The sequence below is a fragment of the Eumetopias jubatus genome, unplaced genomic scaffold (genome assembly GCF_037043125.1).
Source record: "Eumetopias jubatus isolate StellerSeaLion01/CBP00866 unplaced genomic scaffold, mEumJub1_p1.0 scaffold_1, whole genome shotgun sequence".
Classification (NCBI taxonomy): Eukaryota; Metazoa; Chordata; class Mammalia; order Carnivora; family Otariidae; genus Eumetopias; species Eumetopias jubatus.
Window position 1 is genome coordinate 118,156,318 of NW_028274807.1, and position 23,715 is coordinate 118,180,032.

Below are 23,715 nucleotides of genomic sequence, written 5' to 3' on the forward strand. Positions count from 1 at the left end.
AAGCTCTACATTTTCTTTGGTTTCATGATGTGTCTAGGTGAGAACTAATTTATCTAGGGACTCATTAGGCTTTCTGAATCTAAAGACTTCTGCCCTTCATAAATTCTGCAATATTTTCAGCCATTCTCTTCAAATACTGCTTCATCCTCATATTACTCTTTTTTCTATTGGAACTTCTATTAAACATTATGTTGGATCATCTCATTCCAACTTCTGTGTCTCTAAAGATTTATTGTTCCTCTTTCTCTCTTCTATATTCTTGATAATTTCTTCAAATCTTCCAGGTACTTATTATTTTTTATTAACCCATTCATTTTTAATGACTATTTTTTACTTAAGTTTTATTGGATTCCTTTCCAAATCTTTTGATTTACCTTATGTTTTCATTTCCTTAAGATTTTAGTCATTTTATTTATTTTTATTTTTTTAAGATTTTATTTATTTATTTGACTGACAGGGAGATAGCGAGAGAGGGAACACAAGCAAGTGGAGTGGAAGAGGGAGAAGCAGGCTTCCCGATGTGGGGCTCGATCCCAGGACCCTGGGATCATGACCTGAGCCAAAGGCTTAACGACTTAGCCACCCAGGTGCCCCAGATTTTAGTCATTTTAAACATACTTATTTTATGATTTCTATACAGTATTATCTAAGGCCTCAGGGATTTAATCCTATGTGTTGTGTCTACCGACTCATTCTTGAGAATGGGTGACTGTCTTCTGAATTTTTAAATTGGGTGTTGCAAACTCTTCATGCAGATTAACTGTGGGAATCCTGGCAGCCTAAAGTTTGAAAGATTGTAACATCAAGGATGTTTTGTTTCCTTCTTCTGGATAACTCAGAGGTTTTGCTATCCTATCAATCTTTTTTATATTTATTTCTCAGTTTAGGTTTTCACAGACCAAGTAGGTAATATTAAACTCCAAGCCCTGGGGGCACCTGGGTGGCTCAGTCGGTTGAGTGTCTGTCTTCAGCTCAGGTCATGATCCTGGAGTCCCAGGATCAAGCCCCATGTTGGGCTCCCTGCTCGGTGGGCAGTCTGCTTCTCCCTCTCCCCCTGCTCCTTCTCTCACTCTCTCTCTCTCTCTCCCAAATAAATAAATAAAATCTTTTTTTAAAAATTAAAAATAAGTAAACAAACAAACTCCAAACCAACAAGAGAGAGGACTACAGCTGCAAATTCTTACTTACAAGCTTCACTGTAGTCTCCCAGTGCTGGTGGGTGGGTTCTTTTCTTCATCTACCCCTTTGCTACAGGTACAGTGCTTTAAGGATCCCGATTTTATGCATGGATGTTGTGCTAATTTCCCACTTTGTACAAACACAAGGCCTTATAACCTGTTTCCATATGTGCATTGAAATTCAAATCCCTATAATGCCTGGACCAATAACTACTCTTGCCCCATCCACAGAGTAGCCAAAATGTTAGCTCACACACTCCTCTGTTCTTCAGATCATTTTTGGATCATGAGTGTTTCCTTAATTTCTTGAAAGATCAGCTGTTCACTTAAATGGACATTTGTTATATTTTAACTGACATTTCTAGGTGATTTGAAGCAGAAGGGTTTTCAGATTATCTAAGTCAGCCATTTGTCAGAGACAGAAAAGTATAAAAAATTGTATAAGTACAATTCTTATAAAATTTTATAAATTTCAGGTATAGCAAATGGAAAGAAACAACTGCTACCTGTTTTAAAACTTTAGATTGCTGTTTCAAGAGTAATTGTATTGCAAATGTCAGATACTCTAGCTTTAGGTTTCAAAGACTATTTCCATTACAGTCAGGGGACTATACGAGAAAATAAAACTTAAAAAATCAAACCAAGTAAGTAATTTTCATCCCTAAAAATAAGAAGTTCCACCCTGCGACAGCTGACATACTCATGCAAATGAAAAATTACATGCTATAGTCACAGAATCTATAGGAAACTAGAGTGGTTTCTAAGTATTCTACCTAAGTTTACATTTGCAAGCCATTTAAAACAATGTGCTACATTGTTAAGCCCAGAACAGTCTTAATATTTGGTATGAGTGTATATGTACAAAGAGGTTAGTAAATTTAAAATACAAAGCAAGAAGCTAGTTATAGAGCAAGGATTACAATTTAAATGCCTTTTATGTCAAATATATGAATGCTTTTCATTTTATATTCAAGTTGCTTTTAAGAGTTACATAAATCGTTTGTCTTTTAAAATGTAATATATACAAGGAAATGCAACATAATCTTTTTACCTTTTGGCTAGATGGTTCTTTTTTTGGTGAAGGGAAAATAAACGTTTCAATCAATTCCACTAGTACACCAATTTAATAGCAAGCCTTCTCAGCTCCCTCTCCAAAATAGTTCCCATACTCATCCACTTGTATCCATGTATACTGCTACCCACAGTCAAAAGCCACTATCATCTCTTTCCTGGACTCTGCAATAGACTCTTTTTTTTTTTTAATTTTATTTATTTATCTGACAGAGAGAGAGCACAAGTAGGCAGAGAGGCAGGCAGAGGGAGAGGGAGAAGCAGGCTCTCCGCTCAGCGGGCTCGATCCCAGGACGCTGGGATCATGACCTGAGCCGAAGGCAGACACTTAACGACTGAGCCACCCAGGCGCCCCTCTGCAGTAGACTCTTTACTGAAATAGCTGCCAATACTCTAATACAAAGCTCAACACACTTTTTCTATAAAGAGCCATATAGTAAATATTTCAGGCATTATGGGCCATATTATCTCAAGTTGCAAATATTCAAGTCTGCCCTTACAGCACAAAAGCGGCCACAGACTACATATACACAAATGAATTCCAATGTGTTCCAATAAAACTTTATTTGTGAACACTAAAGTTCTAATTTCATATAATTTTCCTATTATAAAATATTATTCTCTTGATTTATTCCCATTTGAAATGTAAAATGTAAACTATTTTTAGCTCACAGGCCTTAGAAAAACAGGTGGTGAGGATCTGGCCTGTGGGCCCTAGTTTGCTAACCTTGCTCTAGCCCCTGCTCTAGTCCCACCCCTTTAATCCACTGTCCACCTAGCAGCCAGAGTGATCTTTTTTAAATTAAAATCACTCAATTCCCAAAAATCTTGAGATTTTCCATCACACCTAAAATAAGTGCCAAAATTTTCACTGTGGCTTACTAAGCCCTACGGCACTTGAGCTTTGCTACCATTCCCTATTAACCTTGTGCAACTCTCCTGTTTACTCACTGTGATCTTTCTAGACTAATGTTTTCCAAAATGCAGGTTGCAACCCACCAGGAGTCATGAAATCAATGTAATGAGTACTAAACAACAATTTTTAAAAATAAAATGATATATAAAACACCAGGGTACTCTCATGGATCTTTAGCAATCGATTCACCCTGGCCAACTGTGATAAACCCTTAAGAAATATAGTGAGGGGTGCCTGGGTGGCTCAGTCCTTAAGTGTCTGCCTTCAGCTCAGGTCATGATCCCAGGGTCCTGGGATTGAGCCCCGCATTGGGCTGCTCTGCGGGAAGCCTGCTTCTCCCTCTCCCGCTCCTGCTCCCCCTGCTTGTGTTCCCTCTCACTGTGTCTCTCTCTGTCAAATAAATAAATAAAATCTTAAAAAAATACAGTGGAGAAATGTTACAATATCAATTAAGAATAGATGATTCCATCTCTTCTTCATTGGCATCTCACTTTATTTTCTGGCATATGATGGTAAATTTTAGTATCACTAAAATGGGAGCATTAATGTTGATCAGTTTAGTTTAATTTTATAGTATCCAAATTTTCAGTTAGTTGTGAAGTATGGGAGAATTTATGTCAAAAAAATCTGTAAAGCTTTTCAAACTAAGTTTCTGTAACAAACTTTTTGAGTGTGTCAACTGCAACAATCTAATTGAACTATTACTAAAGACACTTAAAAAAAGATTTTATTATTAAAAGGAAAAAGAATAACGAGGTAAAAAAAATACAAAGACATGATCAAATTTAGTTGCTGGATCTGTAAATACAAATAGTGACAATAATGATTAAAATGTTAACTCTATAGCAAACTTCAAATTAGTTTGAACCAAATTCTAAAAAGAAAAAAATGCAAGACTTTTACAGTGAAAGTGACTTAAAAATGTAGTTTTACCCAAATGTGCAAAACCCAATATTTCTCATAAATCCCTGTTTTATAATCATACTTATAAACGAAACCTTAAAAATTAAAGATACTCAAAAACATGGTATGTTTGAATATTTTTGAAAAAAGACAATTATTACTGTAAGTTCTTAGCCATTTATGACTGTTAATGAAGACTATTAATGATAATGAATATCATCTGGCAAAGGAGCAAAGATTCACTCTGCTGTAGGAAAAAAATTATACTTACAGCATAGAAGGTGATGCTTTTTTTATAGTAAGTAAGTTGACAAATTAAAAATTATTAACAGTATACTCTTGTATCTATTAGAAAAACAATTAGAAGCAATGTTTATTTTGTAATTAGAGTCTGGTATGACTGGTATATGATGCAATTCAGTGATGTTGCAAGTTGTATAAAATTTTAGTTTACATCAGTTAGCTAAAAAAGTCCCATTAAATATATTAAGTACGGTCTTATTAAAATGGCAGTTTAGTATTACTTCTCCCAGAAATTCTGCCCATTTTAAAAGCATGCTTCGTCCAAAGTTATGCAAATTCATGTAAGAATTCAAACATCAAGGCACCCTTCTACACAACGCAGCAAATCCCACCACAAAGGTGACGTAAGACCTCCGACTAGACTGAGCCCAAGGACAGCTCTCTCCATCCCTCCTGTGCCCTCATGCTGAAATTTCAAGAAGGGCACCCTGACTCATTAATTGCAAATAGAAATTTCCTGAAAATGCCCTTCATAGGGAGTTGAAAGGTCCTAAATCCGGACTAAGTCCTTTCATTATTTCCTTTCTCTGCACAAGAACTGATCATAGCATATTAAAGGGTTAATATAGGTTTAGCTCGTGAACATATACTAAAAGCTACCATCTACTCAAGTTACATTAAAAGAGGTAAATTAACATGAACTATACTTAGTTAGGCATTCCCTAAACCGATGTAGTAACCCTTTCTCCAGCCATCAGGCCTGAGTAAACCACAGGCTCCCACAAATAAAAGTGGCTCATTATCACATTAACTCTCAATGAGAGAGGAAAGAGGTGGTCATAAGAATCCTGCTTAATATTTCATAAAATAGCCAGCTGTTGTTTCAATTATCTTTCACCTCTGAGTTGCAGCATTCTATGTCTATAAAGAATATGAATGTGCTTTCTGAGAATTTTACTGGGGGCAGGGCACATACTTAACTTGATTGTCACTAGTACAGGAACTTTGACTTCTTCTTCTAAATTTTATACAAAGAACCAATGATACATGATTCTGACCTACTTTCAAGATAAATAACAGCCACTATTAAGCAGCCACTACCTGGAGATCAGTACTTACCTAGATATATTGAGCTCATTTTTCATAAAAGCCAGCTATAAATCAAACATAAAATCTTTTTCTTTCCTACTTTTTTCCTTTACTCCTCAATGTGTACACACCCATCCACTAACATCCACTAACATACACATAACCAAAATCTCCATAATTTTTGCTTTAGGAATTCTCCCTAAATGGACTATATGATAAACATTTTGTACACATAGAGTAGGATTTCTAAATGAAAAGGATGAGAAACATAGATACAACAGTGTGGATTTGTTCTAGTGCTATTAAAGCTTTTCACTTTTATTGGATAAATATAATCCACAGACTCAAGGTTTATAAAACATTCATAGAGAGCAAGTTTAATCTCCAACTAGTAAATCCAAATTTGGATATGTCTTTTCTAACACAAATGATTTTCATTCATTCAACTACAACTAGATCAATACAACATAGTGTTTAAGAGTGCAGGCTCAAGCAGATCTGAGTTCTACCACTTCCTAGCTAATGTAACCTTGGGCAAAGTGATTTTAAAATTTTGCTAAGCGTCATTTTCCTCATTTGTAAAATAGGTATAACAACAGATCTGGCTCATGGGGTTGTCAGGATAAAATGAAATCATCTATGAAAAGCATATACACTCTACCCTAATGCCTGTTTTAGCAAATGTTTGCCATTCAGTTTGATGAAAGCTCCAATGTAATAGTGGAAGCTATCGCTACTTCAAGAAATTTCTTACTTTTAGATTAAAAGTAAAATACACTAAAAAAGGCTTAACAATATTAGTGAATATAAACATGTAAGCAAATAAAAATACTGCTATAACTCAAATTTATTTTTTCAAGGTAAATTGTATACCATAAACATATGTAATTTAAACCATTTTTCCAAATCTAAGCCAAGAATTCATTTCAACATACCTGAAAGAGAAAATACCTATTTAATCTCACTCATGTAAAAAAATGTTTAATTTATAGAAGGGGAAAAAAAAAACATGCATATTTACCTTCCACCCCACCCCCAAAAGCTAAATCTCTCCGAGGATCTTAATGTTATAAAATGGGAAATTGGCAAAGAATAGGAAGCTATTTCAACTAACACTACTGGATAGGCTACAAAACTATCATATATGAAAACTTTCATTTGAGGTATACCATGCAATAATTCTAAATATACATACCATTTAAGTACTTTCTCCAACCACATTCCATTATGACATTCCTCTGTCCTCAGTTGACAGCAATATTAAATTCCCTTTCTTGACATACTTTCTGTTTGCTTTAAAATAACCACAGCTCAGTAAGCTGGGGTAGATGCAGCAGCCACTTACTCATTCTAGTACAACACAATCTTGTCCCTTCCCCTCTCAGAGAATTTTTGAGGGAAGAGAACTCAGATAATCCACGTCAGTAATACTAAGTAATTTTACATAATCCACAGACAGTGACTTTTGTGAGGTTATAAACATATTCTGTTTCTTTACATTTCCAAGTCTATTCAAAGTTGTGTCCATGGTGGACTTTAACAAAAGCTTCCATAATATAATTTAATACTATTACATAAGAACATAAAAGTGTCTGACGAGAGACACAAGTGGACTGTTTATATGTTAATGTGTTCTCAAAAAGTTGTGTAAATAAAATCCTATTTCAAAAGCAGTAAGAGAGGTGAAAAAGGCTGTGATTTATTAAAAACACACTCATACATACAAACAAAAAATCCTCTGTAGTTAATCTTTTCACAGTGTAAGCTGCCCTTTGAGTTTGTGTTTGAAAGTTTGCAGGATCCTAAACAGAGTATTCCTAAGTGAGCATGGCCATTGTAAGGCAACTTAATAAATTTAGAAAGAAAAAAATTACAGCATTTTCTTACATGTGGGAAATAAAAGCCCTCTTAGGGCAATCAATTTCCCATTCTTTTTATTATATGCATCAATATAAAGCATGCTTAAGTGAAGAGATTTTATTATGGCCATAAAAGTGATTGATTTCTAGTTGGTTTTTTTTTTTTGAAAGAAAAACACATTAAATACATTCCACAGTTTTGCCTGTAATTGTTTTGCACGACCATTTTTTCCAGAAGGTTCAAGGACAATAAACCTTCTTCTCCAATGAAAAGCACGAACAAAGTTCCGCAAATTAAAAAAAAAAAAAAAGTTTGGCACTAAGGCATAATTTCTCCAGTCCTATCTTTATCTCCACCCAGGATACTGACATATCTAAATCCCATTCAACAGTCATTGAACACCAAGGCAATGGGTGGCTGAAGCTAATAATACCAGTACGGGTTTAAAGAAAAAGAAAAACAAAAACCAGGTGAGAGCCCATAAACACGAGGAACCCTAAGCAAGGTCATGGAATTTTCTAACTAGAAGGTCCCAAACTAGACAAACCCTGTGGGATTCCAGAAAGAAAGAACAGAAGCTCGGAGAGGGAGACCAGGTCATTCAGGGGGTTAGTAGCAGAGGCGGAGGTCTGGTCGGCAAGTCTCTACCTAAACACCGGAGCCCACAAAGGGAGGCCACGGCCAGAACCGCCCCAGGTGCGGTGCTCCGAGGGCTGCACGCCGGCTGCTCCCGCCCGCCAGCTCCACACTCACAGGGCAGAGGCGGTGCCGGGTGGCCCGAGAGAGGCAGCGGGCGAGGCGGTACAGAAGCTCCGCGCGTGAGGGAAGAATGACCCAAGGTGAGGCTGGGGAAAGGGTGAAGGGTGTGGAGGGCAGGGGCGCCCAGAAGTGGAGAAAGGGGCCTAGCTCTCACCCTTGTCGCACGCCAGCAAGAAAAGCTTCTCATTCAGGGTGTTCTCCTCCTTCACCTCCCGCACATCCTTCAGCGCCATCACCTCGTTCGGCGACGAAGAGGAGGATGGGGAGGAAGGAAGGGAGGAGGAGGAGGCGCCCGAGAGATCCGTGCTCGGGTACAGAGCCGCCATCATCGCGGCCCATGAAGGGGGCAGGCCAGGAGACGGGGGCGGGGCCCCCACCAGACCCGACCCCGACCCCAGCCCCGCCCCAGGGCTGGAAAAGGGATGAGTCGTTCCCACGGCCGCCTCAGCGCGCGGCCCGTTGGCCCCAAAGGGCGTAGTCTCCCCACGGAGCCAGCACTCGCCCTCCACTGACAGCCCCAGACTGGTGGCGGCGCATGCGCGGCCCCGGGGCCAGCGCCCCCTCCCCAGTCGTCGGCGCCCGGGCCGAGCCGGTCCGCGCCCCTCCGGGGACGACAGAGTGGCGCGCGCCAGGGCGGCAGCTGAGCGCGGGGCCGTGCCAGGAGGCGCAGGGGCCGCGCTGGGGGCGGCCCGGCCCGGGAGGAGGATAAGAGATCTGTGGGGAAGGAGCTCCGAGAGCGATTCTGCGCACGTCGGGCTCCCGGGCTGTGGGAACCGCCGGCCCAGCTGCGCCCGGAGATGTTCGCGACTCTCCTCACGTCATCTTCCGTTCTGCTATAGCGACGATAACGGGGCGGGCTCGGGGGGGACGGGGCCGTTGTGGGGGGCGGGGCCTACGTACGCCACGCCCCCGGTCCTCGCCAGCCCGCTGCAGCCTCGAAAGGTATCCAGTTGGTGAGGGCCAAGTGAACGGCCCAGTGCGACCTTTCCACACCCGGGTTGTTGAGGTAATTTACCTGCGGTCCCCTGCTGCATGTAAACATGCAGCGGTATGGGTACTGAACCTTTGACGACTTAATGTTTAGTCGAACCCCCCTTGTGGAATTGTCTAATTATTTCGTGTTGGTCACGCCGCTAGACTTGTGCTTGTGTGTGTGTGTGTTTGGACTAGCTAAACTCATTTCTAGACTATTTTTTCAACAACTTGTTTGTGATATAAAACTGGCATAACATTCTTGATGTCATACATTTATTCGCATGTAATTCAAGTGTACCAACACGTAGCCATTGGATAAGCACATTTTTAGCATCTACAGTCATTCCAGTGGTTTCTTCACATTTATAAATTTGATTTTAAAAGATGTGCGTTAGGCAAAAGCTAACTGAAGCACAGTACTACTTTCTTGAATAATTTTTTTTAAAGATTTTATTTATTTGAGAGAGAGAATGAGATAGAGCATGAGAGAGGGTGGAGGGTCAGAGGGAGAAACAGACTCCCTGCTGGGCAGGGAGCCCGATGTGGGACTCGATCCTGCGACTCCACAATCATGACCTGAGCCGAAGGCAGTCGCTTAACCAACTGAGCCACCCTGGCGCCCCTGAATAATTTTTTTTTAAAGCAAGCTTTTATTTAAGGCAGATTCTTGCACCTTTAAAAGCTAGGGGGTAAAACTACAACTCATGTCTTTAATAATTCTTATTGCTTCCCACAACTATAGAAAAATCAAAATTGTGCCCTCACTGCTTTAGGTTTTTAAAGGCAGTAAATTTACATCAGAATATCTTATATTTGAGGGAAATACTTCCTATTCAGGTTGATTTATTCCATCTCTGTTCTTGCCATCACTAACTCCCCAATTTCCCAAATATAACTTTCTCACAATTCAAAGTACTCTTTATATCTTCTCTAATAGGAGGCCTTAGGTAGATGACAAGATTGCCCACCTTTCCAAACATTGTCATGTGTTTACTTCAAAACAGTCATCTATTAAATCATTTTAGCCTTTTCTTTCTCTCTAATGTATCATAAATCTTCCCCATTCTATATTGTTTCCAAGTTTGCATATTTGGTGGACTGTCAAAATTGTTCATTGCTAATTTGTAGCCCTTGAACACAGAGGTACATATGTGGGTTTATATGTGTGCTTACTTACACAATCTTCATAGTCTAGTAAAATTTTAACTCTAATGCTGACCCATCCAAAAGTTCCAGAGTATTGAAAGGTAAAAATTCAGGTAGCTCCAAGTATAAAAACCACTTTACTCTTAAGTTTTTTCAAGCTTCTGGGTTTGTGATTTCTCATCCATAAGGACTCCCACAGGGGCTGGATTAATTTCTTAGATCCAGGGGAATTCCAACCTACTTTATTTAGTAGATTATCCTAGAAGGCAAAGTTATTAGAGGTCTATCCTTTTTCAAAATAAGCCAGTGTTGCAACTGCATCCTGTTTTTTAGAAGTTTTTTTGAATCATCTCAGATGCAGCATATTCTCTCTTGCCTCTGGTACATATTTTATCCAGCATAAATTGGGGTATTTTAGCATCCCCTATAAAATGGGTTTATTGTACATCTGTGATAGTAAGACTAATGACAGAATTATGATGAACAATGGCATGCAAGATTCAGAAGCAGCACATTACTCAAAACAACTCACCAACCTGTAGGTACAAAAAAGGAGCCATCAACTTCAATTGGAGAAGAGAAAAATCCAGATTCAGATCTAGTCTTAAAAATAGAACAGATTCCCCCCCCAAAAAAGTAGAACGGGGCACCTGGCTAGCTTAGTCAACAGAGCATGTAACTCTTGTCCCACACTGGGTATAGAGCCTACTTTAAAAAAAAAAAAAAGAAAAAAAGTAGAACAGATCCTATCTCCAAACTCAAGGTCACATTTGCTTGTTTTACTAAAATGTCTGTAAGACTTTTCCTGCCTCAGAGCCTTTGTACTTGTTCCCTCTGCTGAACATTTATCACCTACCTCCTCATCATTTATATTTCAGTCTAAATAGCACATCCTTAGAGAGACCATTCCTGAGCACCCAAACCAAAATCTTAACCCCAGTTCCCAAATCAGTCTCTATTACGTTACCGTTTTATTTCCCCTATTGCATTTTATCACTATCTAAAATTCCTATTTATTATCTCTCTCTACTAGGATATAAGATTCATGAAGTTAGAGAATCTATATTTTTTTCAATGAATCCCGTTTCTAGCATCATACCTGAATCATAACAAATTTATGTTAATCAACTGATTCCCTCATATTATTTCAGCACAAACTAAATCGTAGTAATAATGCAGTTGGTCTTTACTAAAATTCTTCATATTAAAGAACCACAGAACCACCTTCATTCCCCAAAAAATAATCTAATAAATTTCTTTTGTTTTACTAATTAAAACAAAATTATTTTTTCTGGAAAATAAACTTATGATAGATTAATTTTCAAGACTGTATATTCTTTAAATGAAATGAACACTGACACATTTGTACATACACAGAGTTTTTATTAAATATATTTTGTGAGAAAAAGAACACCCTAAAGTGCCAAATTTCATGTAAATCAGATAACTTAGTAAATATAATGGTGAAAAAAAATTAAAAGGGGAAACATTGATTAATCTCTTAGAGCAAGAACATATCTTAATCTTCATATAAGAAAACAGTCATCAAAATATAAAAGGAAAGGAAATCACTTTTGTAGAAGAATATATTTCAAAGTTCCACCTATTGATGATTTCATTTAAAAAATCTGAAACACATGAGTAGTCTCACTCTTACCAACCTGTTTTAATCAATGGTAGAAGAGGGGTTTAAACTACTCATTCACATGGAGATAAAGTGACAGCATTTTTGTTGCATAGCAGTATTGCTCACTCTCACAGTGGATGATGGAGGAAACAGATTTCTCAATTCATTTTTTAGCAGCAGAATCTGTCTACTGACAGAAATTCACACAAAAATAGGTCTGAGGGTTAGCTATTCCCAAGTAACACAAGCATTAACCAAACACTGTCAATTTGTAGGAAGCTGTGGAAAAAACATGTGAAAATATTCTATGTTGAATATTAGCTTTGTGTTATTTTCTGCTAAAGATGTGGGCAATTTCTAAATTAGGGCTTCAGTATAGGTCAAAATTAATGTGTTTTGAGATGCTGTAGTCAATGTTTTGCTATAAATATGTGGAAGAAGTCAGTTGAAAAATAGCTATATGCACATCCAAAATGAATTATTTTCTAAAAGAAATCTTCATGTACCAAATATCTACAAACTGAAAAGTTATTATACACGTAGTGGGACCACGATAAACACTTAATGGTTGCCTGACTGACCAGTTATACATACCACTTAAGAAGACCTGGGTAATTCAGATGCAAAAAAAAAAATTATATATACACACACACATATTTCTCTAATAACAGCCTACCAACATATATGCTGCATAGTTAAAGCTGTATTATAAACTAGCATACATAAAGTATCAGTACAGTTAAAATTAAGTTTTTTTGTGTTTTTTTTGAAGATTTTATTTATTTTTTAAGAGAGAGAGACAGCGAGAGAGGGAACACAAGCGGGGCGAGTGGGAGAAGGAGAAGCAGGCTTCCCGCCGAGCAGAGAGCCGGATGCGGGGCTCGATCCCATGACCCTGGGATCATGACCTGAGCCGAAGGCAGACGCTTAACGACTGAGCCACCCAGGTGCCCCAAAATTAAGTTTTAAGTAAAAAGCTCCTGCTACTTATACAAGAGAATGTATTTTGGTGTTTATTCAAGAGTTAGTTCTCATATATAAAAAGTTTTAATGAACAATACTTGTCACTTAAAAATTTGAGACAATATAGAAATTTACAGAAAAGCTGAAGCTCACATAGTTGGAGGAAAAAATAAGAGAACCTGGATAATGACTTAGAATACATTTGTGATCAAAATTAACAAATACACACACACACAAATCAAAGCACAGCAGGACATGCAAAAAAAATTTTTACACTGATCTTTTTTTGAACCATGAAAAAGAATGAATTTGTTTTAATAAGACTTTCAGAAAATGAAAATAATTTAATTATGAAATATCAGCTTGATAATGAGCATATTATTATCAGTATTGACTGGTAAATTAATTGCATTATCCAAAAATGTTGACAAAGTCTAAGTAGTATGAACAAGATATTGAATTCATTAATGAATTATACAACTAGTCTAAGCATACAAATAATCTCTGGTTTTATACCCACTACATTTCAGAATTCTGTAAACTGTGAGACATTCAATGTGTTTAATGTGGCAGAAAATCATTAAATGTTTCATTATTTTATTCTGTTCAGTCCCTTTCCCATTAAGCATGCAAACACGGTCATAACCATCTTTGGTTTCACTTCTACGAGGTCATCAGGTAAGGCATATATCCGGGCACCGATCTTTCGAGCAACTGAAATGGCATATCTTGAAAAGACAAGAAAAATATCTTATTAGTTGTTAGCTACTGTGTTTTCACTTAATATATGTTAAGAATGAAATATTTTGATTAGATTAGTGCTTTACAAGAAAGTTAAGTCTGAAAGTCTTTAAATCATAGTCTCCATATAAGTTGTACTTAAAAATGTTAAAGACGTAGTAACCTTACCTGTAAGGACTTACAAAATTAAAGAGCCACTGTGTTCTAATTTAAACCATAAAAAGCTTACTTAGCATTGTTCAGCTTGTCCTCCTCAGATAAGTTGTCTCTCTTGATCATTTCTTGACGAACTGCATTTGGTGCAATGGCATCTATTAAGTCTAGGACAGGTAAACTAGTGCTAATAGATTTGTCCTAGAAAATAAAGAATGGATGAACATTCATAAACATCTTACTTTTAATTTTCATAAATGGCAAACTGGGTCATCACCATATAACTGAAAGCAACTTATAAATTTTCTTTGTACTGAACATTCAGCTTTTCTGCAACCAGCACACATCACAAACCATTTACAACAAGCTTTTCCTTCAATCTTTACAGAGCTTACAGTGTGGAGTTGTTACCATACCCAAATAGGGTTTGCAGATGTGACAATTCCTAAAGTATGCTAACTACAGTATCCATTCTGTAAAAAATAACTTTGAAAGGGACAAGGAGATGAATTTTAAATTAATAGTTTTGTAAATTCTAGTAATATATTTCTTAGACCATCGATTCCTAAGCCTTCACTTGAAATTTTTCAGAAAGAAAAATGAAAATATTAGTGGAAAGGAACTAACATTTACAAAGGCATTATTCTTGTTGCTTTACATGTCCAGCTTGTTTAATTCTCCTTACAACCTGGTAATAATTATGATCTCTCTTTCAAAGAGGAAGAACATGAAGTTCATAGAGCTCAAGTGACATGTTCACACAACCAGTAAGTACAAAACCAGTAATTGGACCCATAACTGTCTGATTATAATGCCCAAGATTCTCTCCATTTTTGAAGTCACCTCCAAGCTGAACTAAAAATGAACAACCAAATTCTAGTGGATAGTCATTGCAGTGAAAGCCAGAAATCCTGGTCTGAATTGTTTTACCACTTACCAGTACTTGAAAAAAGAAAAAAATCACTTATTCTGTCTCTCAGCTTGGATAGTGGCCACTGCTGCTTACTACCCAGAATCTATTCTTTCCTTACTACTTTCTCCATCCTAACAGAACCCACATTTTTGCTCTGTGTCCATACCTCCCTCACATGGACATGTGCTTCAAGGAAAGCTGAACCCATCCACAGCTCCAGGGGTGATCCTGAACTAGTCCAGGCCATGAATTCTGGGCGTAGGGTGATAAACTTATTCTTTTTTATGTATAAAGCATACAGTATATAAACATACAGTAATATCCATGGCATTAAAATTTCAGAGAGGGGCATTTAGGAAGAAAACATCTAAAAAGACTCCTTCGATGAACAAAAACACTAGTCTGAACCAAACAAGAGTAATCCCATCTGATTACCACAGTGATTTAATTTGGGCCTAATTTAATTTAATGTGAGGTCCTTGCTATTTTCTGGAAGAGCCATGAAAAACCAGCAACCCTCCTCCTGTATGTGAATGAGAGGATGAAACCTTTGTCCCAGCTAGCAGCTATCCTATAACCAAGAGGAAAACCAGCTATAGGGTGAAGTTGGCACTGTAGATGGCAAAGCAGAGATGAATAAAAACCTCAGTCCTGAATGACATTCTTCAATTACTGTTCAACCAACCCTAAAATCTACCCTACCTCTGGATTTCTGCTATTCTGTACCTTTCCTTTTGGTTTAAACCACTTTAAATTGGGTTTCTGTTACCTGAAGCCAAAAGCAAGCACCCTTTCCTAATCGCTACCATGAGAATGTCACAGGATTCTTGGGAATATTACTATAAGTGAAAGCATCTACTACAGTTCCTAGCCAAATTAATAAATTTTTGAAAAAACAATTTGAAGCCATGTGAAGAAAAGTAACTGTCTACTTTTTTGGGTCATGATATGTAAGCCACTACATTTATTAATTTTAGAAAAATGTATATTCTTTACTTTCAGGAATGTTCATTTTATGAAACAGATTTTTGGGGAGAAGTATAAGTAGAGGAGTAAAAATAACTAGGGTCTTTAAGTCTTTGATGCTGGTAATCTGGATCTGGGTGGGGGTTTCTTTGGCATCTTCCTTATTTCTGAAAAATTCTCGTATTTGTTTTCTCAATGTGTAGTCTGCAGACCACCTACATGAACAACACCTGACATGCTTGTTAAAAGCATAAATTTATCCCTGTAAATGAATGAGTCAGGTTATCTGTGGATAGGGCTAGGAATCTGCTTTTTTAATAAGCTTCCTAAATGACTCTAATATACCATTATTCTTTCTAAAAAAAACTTAACATTCATGCCATTCTATAACAAATTTAAAATTTCTGTGTGCTTTTCACTTTTCTATGATGATTCAAAAACATACAAGTGGCTTGGGCGCCTGGGTGGCTCAGTTGGTTAAGCGACTGCCTTCGGCTCAGGTCATGATCCTGGAGTCCCGGGATCGAGTCCCACATCGGGCTCCCTGCTCAGCAGGGAGTCTGCTTCTCCCTCTGACCCTCCCCCCTCTCATGTGCTCTCTCTCTCTCTCTCTCTCATTCTCGCTCTCTCAAATAAATAAATAAAATCTTTAAAAAAAAAAACAAAAACATACAAGTGGCTTAATTGTGCTATATTTTGATTACTTATTTACATATTTGTGAGGGTTTTTTTAAGACTGAGGAAAATTATTTTGTTCATTTGTTTTTTTTCAGCTTTATTGAATTATAATTACACATTAAACTGTAAGACATTTAAAGTGTACATCTTGAATATTTGATATATTTATATGTTGTGAAAGCCCCTTGTACCGAGCCCTTAAGACGTACCAGGTACTATTGAGCTCTTTACATTTGTTAACTTAGTTTGATAACAAACTCAGATGATAGGTATTATTAATATCTCCATCTTAAATATGGGGAAACTGAGGCATAGAGAAATAACTTGCCCAAGGTCACACATACTGAATGTATGAGCCAGAAGTAAATTCAGTTTTATCTATCAAGAGGTGTAGTCCAGTTGTTAGTATAAACTGCTAAGGTTTCTATAAAACACACCCTTTTCATGTGCTTCCTACTCCCCTTAGCTGATTTTTATAGTATGCTGACACCCCACACAGTGATTCCTGTCTTATTTGCTTCCTTTCCTGAACGGTGAGCACTCTGAGGGCATTATGTAGCCCCAGTGACACAAAGCACCTGATATAGAGTAAGCTTTGAATATTTATGAGATGAATGAGCAGTATGTCACACAACTAACAAGTGTCTGCGCTGAAGTCAAATCCAGGGCCACACAACTACAGTTTGGCTTTCAGCCTGCAGTTAGATCTGCCTGTGAAATCCAGCTATTCTGCTTAATAGTTAAATGTATAACAGTGGACAAGTTGTTTAACTTTTCTAATGTTCTTTTTGCTTATAGAGTTATTGAGAGAATTAAACTGTAAAGTGCTTATCATGGTGGCACAAAGAACTCAATAAAGGGGAATTATGATTATTGTTATGGCTGATATATCTTCTTTTATTTTTATTTTATTTTAATCTCAGTGTTAACAGAGTGTTCTATTAGTTTCAGGTGTACAATATAGTGATTCAACAATTCCATATATTACTCAGTGCTCATACACTTCCTTATGTTGATGAGGGAAAATTACTTTGCAACTAAAAAGGGTAAATTTGTCTTTTCTACAATTTCTCAGTATAGCACTGCCTTGATTATGATTAATAGATTCTTACTAGTACCATTTATTATAGCCTTCAAAAATAATGCCTTCTACAGTTGGAAAAAAAAGCCTCCCCACCCCAACTATTTTTTAGCATTTGCTGCCAGATTTCTTAAGTATAGTCTCTTTAAAGATTTTATTACTGAGCATCTACTAAATAAATGCCAAGCACTTTTGCATTATGTTTCTGCTACCTCTGTTCTAAGTAAAACTCTCAAGTCCGCTTTTCTCTGTGAGCTCCCTCCCTTAAAGGGTTTGTGTACTCCTATTTTCAACTATCTCTTCTATTCAACTGATCAAGTCTGTATTCCCAGTTTTAATATTTCCTTTCATCCAGCTCATTTCCTGAACATTACCTCAAATCCAACAAGCTTAAAACTGGACTCATCACCTTTTCCAGAAAGCAACTATACCTCCTGACATTCCCATTTGTTAGTGTTATCTGTTTTCCAATTACCCAGGCCTAAAACATCAAGTTTTAATTCCTCTTTCTCCTGTGCCTCCCTAAATCAAGAAGCCAAACCCTACCTGTTCTTTTGCAATAGCAAATAACTATCCACTGTTAACATGCCCAGTGCCCACCCCCAACTCCATTCAGATCCTTATCATTTCACACCTTGAGTTCTGCCTCAGCTTCTTAGGCACTGTCCTTGAATTTACACCTTTCTTCCTCCAATCCATCCTGCTCACCACAGTCAGAAGAGCATTCCTAGGGGCACGTGGGTGGCTCAGTTGGTTAAGCATCCGACTCTTGATTTTGGCACAAGTTATGATCTTGGTGGGGAGTCTGCTTCTCTCCCTCTCTCTCTCTGCCCACCCCCCCACACACACATGCGTGCCCACACTTGTACGCTCTCTCTCTCTAAAATAAATCTTAAAGAAAAAAAGAAAAGTATTCCTAAAATAGTTACTTATTTTTACATTACTTCCGATATCGATAAACTTTTATTAAGGCCAGATACCTCCACAATCTTGACCCCAGACTATATCTAGCACTACACCCTTAGGAACTATCCTCTCTAGCCAAACTATTTCTCCTAACCTTCTCAGACTTGGCTTTATTCAAGATGGACCCTCTTGTAGCTTGTTATGAAAATTCCAGTTATGAAAACTTTGTCTTTCAAATACATGGTGAACGCTATGAGGGCCAAATTAATTTCTTATATTCTATATCTTTACCTATAAATGTTACTTAATAGTAAGAGAGCTCAATAAATATGTTTCTAAATATTCTCATTGTATTTGATTTAAATATATACATGCTTATTATTTTTCATCAACTAATGTACAAATGCATAAAATTTCATTACAACAGTTTTAATGAGTAACTATCAGAGAATTTCATATGTCCCTTTTCCTGTTTTACGTTTTTAAATTGTGTTTTATGTCTAAAATATATAAAAACAAATCATGGACTGAAAATTGTTTCTCTTTTTTTAATAAGCAACAGCAAAAACTCAAAATCATTAGTTCCTTCCAAGATGGCAAAAAGAGAAACATACTTGAACTAGGACTCAGGCAACATCTCTGCTGTATTCCAGCTGTCTGGTTAAAACCACTTTGGGGCTCAGTATTTAGTAAAGATTTAATTTATCAATTTCTGACATTTCTCCTGCTCTAAAATGTTGTCAAACATATAGAACAAAGGAAAGGAAAAGACTAAAGATGGATAGATAACTCTTAGGAGAGCTTAGGGTTTCATCTGTTTGCACTCTTTTTTTTTTCTTAAGATTTTATTTATGCACTCTTATTCACTAAAAACAAAACAAAACCACCAAATTGCGGATTTTTCACATATAATAAAATCACAAACACAAGCCTCACTGGATTCATGTGTACAAGCAGACATGCTTATTTGTAGTTAACATCACCTTGCATGCAAAAGCGAAACACAATGGAAATGAATGAAAATTAGTGGGTATGCATGTGCAGATTACATTTTTGAGTGCTTTATGAATCATCCACAAATGCTCGGAAGTGAGTGTTAGGTGCCATTATGAAGCCAGATGACAAGATTTTTTTTTTTCCTACCAGTTTTCTCAATTCCCACTTGAATCGGTTTGGCTGGCTCTGTTATGCCTTGGAAATGATGTCAATACAATTCTGAGACTGCTGCTAGGGAGCACAAAACATTATAGGTCCTATATAAACAATGGCTTTTTTTATCTTTCTTTTTCATTTGACAGTTGGGTATTTTGCCTCTATTCTATTTCTTTTTTAAGATTAGATGACCAGAGCCTGATAATATTAACCTGCATTTACACTCAACAGGACAACCAATCAAAACTATAAGAATTCAAACATTTATTTTTGCTTCAGATGCCAAGTAACTAGTAAGCCTAGGTTCATAAATTATGTTTCTGATATATAATGTTACTGTAACTCTGAACCTAAACCAATGTAATTTCCAATAAAAATTCCTTCCTGAACTTACTTACAAAAACAAAATTTTAAAATAGCTTTTGATTACCTTGAAGTTGGATATAGAAGTATTTTTTTTTGCACTTTTAAGAGTCTGATTGACCCATTTAATAATAATTTCATCATTTACTTTTTCACCCTCTCCAAGATCTGATAACACATTCAATGTGTACCTGTAACAGAAAAGATGTATATTTGAGAGTGAAAGGGGAGAGAGAAGGGGTGAAATTTGCTCTCACATCATTTATATCAATATTTAGATAAGTATTTAAATATTTTGGCTCGAATAAATATTTCTAATGTTAGATATTTGAACTTAGTCACATTCCAAAGTTGCAAAGCTCAGTAATCAAAAACTACTATATGGTATTTAATAAAAACAACTCCTTACAAGGCAGTTTTTAAGAGGCATTAATAAAAGTGATTATTTCCAGAGATTGATCCACTTTTAAACAAAATATATTATCAATGGCAAATCATTTTAAAATACATTTTACATTTACGTTTCTTCTGTTTGTTATTCTCAAAAAGAGCTAAAATTTTAGTTCATATGACTTGCTGAAGGAAGCAGTATTGCTATAAACATATCAGCCTTTACCTTCTCATCAGCTGCCATACCAATGCCAGAGTAAGTGTTGAATTCCCTTCATTTAGGTCCTGCCCAGCAATGCCGACCAAGGAGAATTTAGCCTTATTCTTCCCAAGTTCCACTGCATAGTTACAGTTTTCAATCTATGAATAAGGAAAAGTTTTGGTATAAAAGCATATTTTTAGGGCGCCTGGGTGGCTCAGATGGTTAAGCGTCTGCCTTCGGCTCAGGTCATGATCCCAGGGTCCTGGGATCGAGTCCCGCATCAGGCTCCCTACTCCTTGGGAGCCTGCTTCTCCCTCTGCCTCTCTCTCTCTCTCTGTCTCTCATGAATAAATAAATAAAATCTTTAAAAAAAAAAAAAACGTTTTTAAAAATATATCTCTTGAGTACACCAGCTTTGTTCAGTCATTTGAAAAACAACTGAGGACACCTTCAATTTAGATGACAGAATATCATTTCATAACACTGAAATTAAGGAAATAATAATTATTCCCATTTTATAGCTGAAGATATCAAAGCACTGAAGGGTTAACCTAGACAGAGAAACAACTGGCTAGAAAGTTTTAAGATCTTACCCTAAAAGTCTTGACTATCCAAGATTACATAGTTTATTAGTGGCAAATCTGTGACTAAAAACCTAGGTTTCCTGCATTCCATTAATAGAGTTAAAAAATACTCTTTTGTCTAAATTTAAAACTAAGGAATAAAGAAATTGTTTCATTAAGAATCTAAAACCTCAGGGCGCCTGAGTGGCTGTCGCTAAGCGTCTGCCTTCGGCTCAGGTCATGATCCCGGGGTCCTGGGATCGAGCCCTGCTCGGTGGGAAGCCTGCTCCCTCTCCCACTCCTGTTTGTGTTCCCGCTCTCGCTGTGTCTCTATCAAATAAATAAATTAAAAATCTTTAAAAAAAAAGAAAGAATCTAAAACTTCATCTCCCATTTCTTCATCCAGGTATTACTCATCTTCCAAAATGTAGCTTTTAGCTCACGTTCTTGAACAAAGGCTTATTAACCTTAACTATACCAGCTAATAACAATCTATCCCTTAATGAACTTCCAATAATGCTTATTTTGTATGGCTTATGCACCATCTTCTACGTAGCAATTTATGTTCTTTCTTTTGTCAACCACAGGACAGGCTCCTTTAAAAAAAAAAAAGATTGTATTTATTTGTCAGAGCGGGGGGAGCACAAGCACAAGCAGGGAGAGCGGCAGGCAGAGGGAGAAGCAGGCCCTCTGCTCAGCAAGGAGCTAGATGCGGGATTCAATCCCAGGACCCTGGGATCATGACCTGAGCCACAGGCAGATGCTTAACCGACTGAGCCACCCAGGCATCTTTGGACAGGCTCCTTTTAAAAATTATAACATGTACAAGTCTGTATCATACTCTTCTCCATCCCCAGGCCAGAACCCATCACTGTGCCCCGCCTACACTAAGAATCTGAGGAATGACCACCAAGTCAATTATTTACCTACCTACTTCTTTCCAGTGTTATAAGTCTAGTTAAGTCCTTTCTCTAGTAAATTTTTTTGTCTACTTGGCCTCTGTAGATGTTTATTTTCTCTAGTCTTCTTATCTCAGGGGTGTGTGTGTGTGTGTGTGTGTGTGTGTGTGTGTGTAAATTCTTAGGTATTAGAATCTTTTTCTCCAGTGAAATTGTAAGCTCTCATAATCTTATAATACACAAGTAGTAAAAAGTGCTTACTAAATACTTTTTGGAATAAACATTTAAGAAAAATGGTGTAACTGGTTTCTTCTGATTTTCTTTCCCAAGTTAGTTAAGACCTCATTACAAAACAGTTCAATGTGAGATATACAGATACATTTTTCTTCCTAAGAAAGTATTTCTAGGAAAGGTGAGAAAGGGACCACACAATAGAATTTGCACAAATAAATGGGTATTGTTGTTTAAAAAAGAAAATCCAAATTCCCAAAGATCAGTTTGTTACAAATAAAAATGCATGAAGATCCTTTGATCCTGCTGTAGCATCTGCCTGGTTCTCTCAATAAGTTTCATAAAATCTTTGATAGGTATGCATTTTTTTAAAATACAATGAGATAATATTTTAAAATTCTTTTTCCTAGTAATCATATTATACTATAGATTTAGACTGCCTAATAAAAATATATGCTATAGAAATGCACAGAATTGAAAAACAACCAGATACCTAATTTATAGAAAATAGCATCAAAGTTCTGATTATGTCACAGTGTGAACAGGAGAAAAACCAAGCATATTTTCCGCTGACACCTGTTTCAATGGGAGAATTTTCTAGCAAATGTAATAATAATCACTTTTGTGCAAAATGTGTTTCAATGAAGGGCCATCTATTTTATAGTTAGATAAAAATTCCCAAGTGTAATGATAGTGAGAAGGGTGCTCAGGGTTACTAGAGGTCGGAGACGTGGATATGACCAGCAACAAAAGGGTACCTGGAAATGGACGCTAACATAAGGAAATAGATGTGTTCTGGTTTTTGTGGCAACAGTTGATTCCAAATTTGGCAAAACTTCTAAGATCTGGAGAGGTACCAAACTAGAGAAAGAATAAGAAATTCAGCTCTAGGGATAAGCCTTGTTTATGGTACTACTTAACACTCTAAAAGTGGATCTGCTCTCCGAGGATGTAAATATAGAAAGTTAAGAGCAGTGGGCCAAGAACTGAGCCTTGGATACTTCTAGAGGTGTCAGGCTAAAAAACGAAGAATAGGTAAGAATAAAGGTAAGAATAAATACAAAGCAAGCAAGAAAAAAAACTGGAGAATGCAGTTTCATATAGTTAATGGGAGAAATGATTATCAAGCACTTCAAATGCTTTGGAAAAAGTGAAGCTTAGATCATTTGGAAAATGAGAAAAATTACATAAAAGGATACAGGGTTCTAAGTGAGAAGAATTACTGAAGAAATAATGAAGAAAGACTATTTAAGTGGTGCAACTTTATGAACTTCACAAATGAAGCAAAGTGATGTCTGATGAATGCCCAAAGTCTCTAAAATAAGCCTCTATGATACTTTGTCATGAAAGTACTGTTTCATTTTTTAAACATCTTGAATTTATTACAGGGCTTATGCTCCATTCTATAAACAGCTGGTATTTGTTGAAAGGAAGCATTTTACATATGATTCACTTGTGACATCTCATAATTAAAATTCCAGATAAAATGAGTGGTTTAATTTTTGTTTTCCTATTACATTTTGCATCTGCTTACTCCTAAAGGAACTAGAAAAAGAACAAAGCCCATAGTAGAAGGAAGGAAAATAATAAAGATGAAAGCAGAAATAAGACTTAAAAAAACAATAGAAAAGACTAAAGAAACCAAGAGTCAGTCTTTGAAAAGATAAACAAAATTGACAAACTTTTATCCAGACTCATCAAGAAAAAAGAGGACTCAAATAAAATCAGAAATGAAAGAGAATAACTG

The 23,715-nt window shown here is 36.8% G+C and overlaps 2 protein-coding genes across 7 annotated transcripts in view; both read right to left on the bottom strand.

The window, feature by feature from the left end:
* Positions 1 to 8,390, bottom strand: part of TRPC1 (transient receptor potential cation channel subfamily C member 1) — a 69,344-nt gene extending 60,954 nt beyond the window's left edge. For 3 of the 6 annotated variants that reach the window (XM_028099024.2, XM_028099025.2, XM_028099023.2), the window contains exon 1: positions 8,174 to 8,278. In XM_028099024.2, coding sequence (XP_027954825.1) covers positions 8,174 to 8,206 — 33 coding nt within the window. In that variant the 5' untranslated portion in view covers positions 8,207 to 8,278. Of the gene's footprint in view, positions 1 to 8,173 lie in introns of all 6 variants that reach the window. The other 3 variants (XM_028099027.2, XM_028099026.2, XM_088025907.1) reach the window with 2 other exon arrangements.
* A 4,816-nt stretch (positions 8,391 to 13,206) lies between these two features.
* The window catches only part of PLS1 (plastin 1), a 97,003-nt gene continuing 86,494 nt past the window's right edge, over positions 13,207 to 23,715 (bottom strand). Inside the window, exons 13-16 of the mRNA XM_028099198.1 lie at positions 20,300 to 20,433; positions 19,751 to 19,874; positions 13,701 to 13,825; positions 13,207 to 13,458 (exon numbers count right to left, since the gene is read on the bottom strand). Of these exons, the coding sequence (XP_027954999.1) occupies positions 13,323 to 13,458; positions 13,701 to 13,825; positions 19,751 to 19,874; positions 20,300 to 20,433 (519 nt within the window). The 3' untranslated portion in view covers positions 13,207 to 13,322. The remainder of the gene's footprint in view (positions 13,459 to 13,700; positions 13,826 to 19,750; positions 19,875 to 20,299; positions 20,434 to 23,715) is intronic.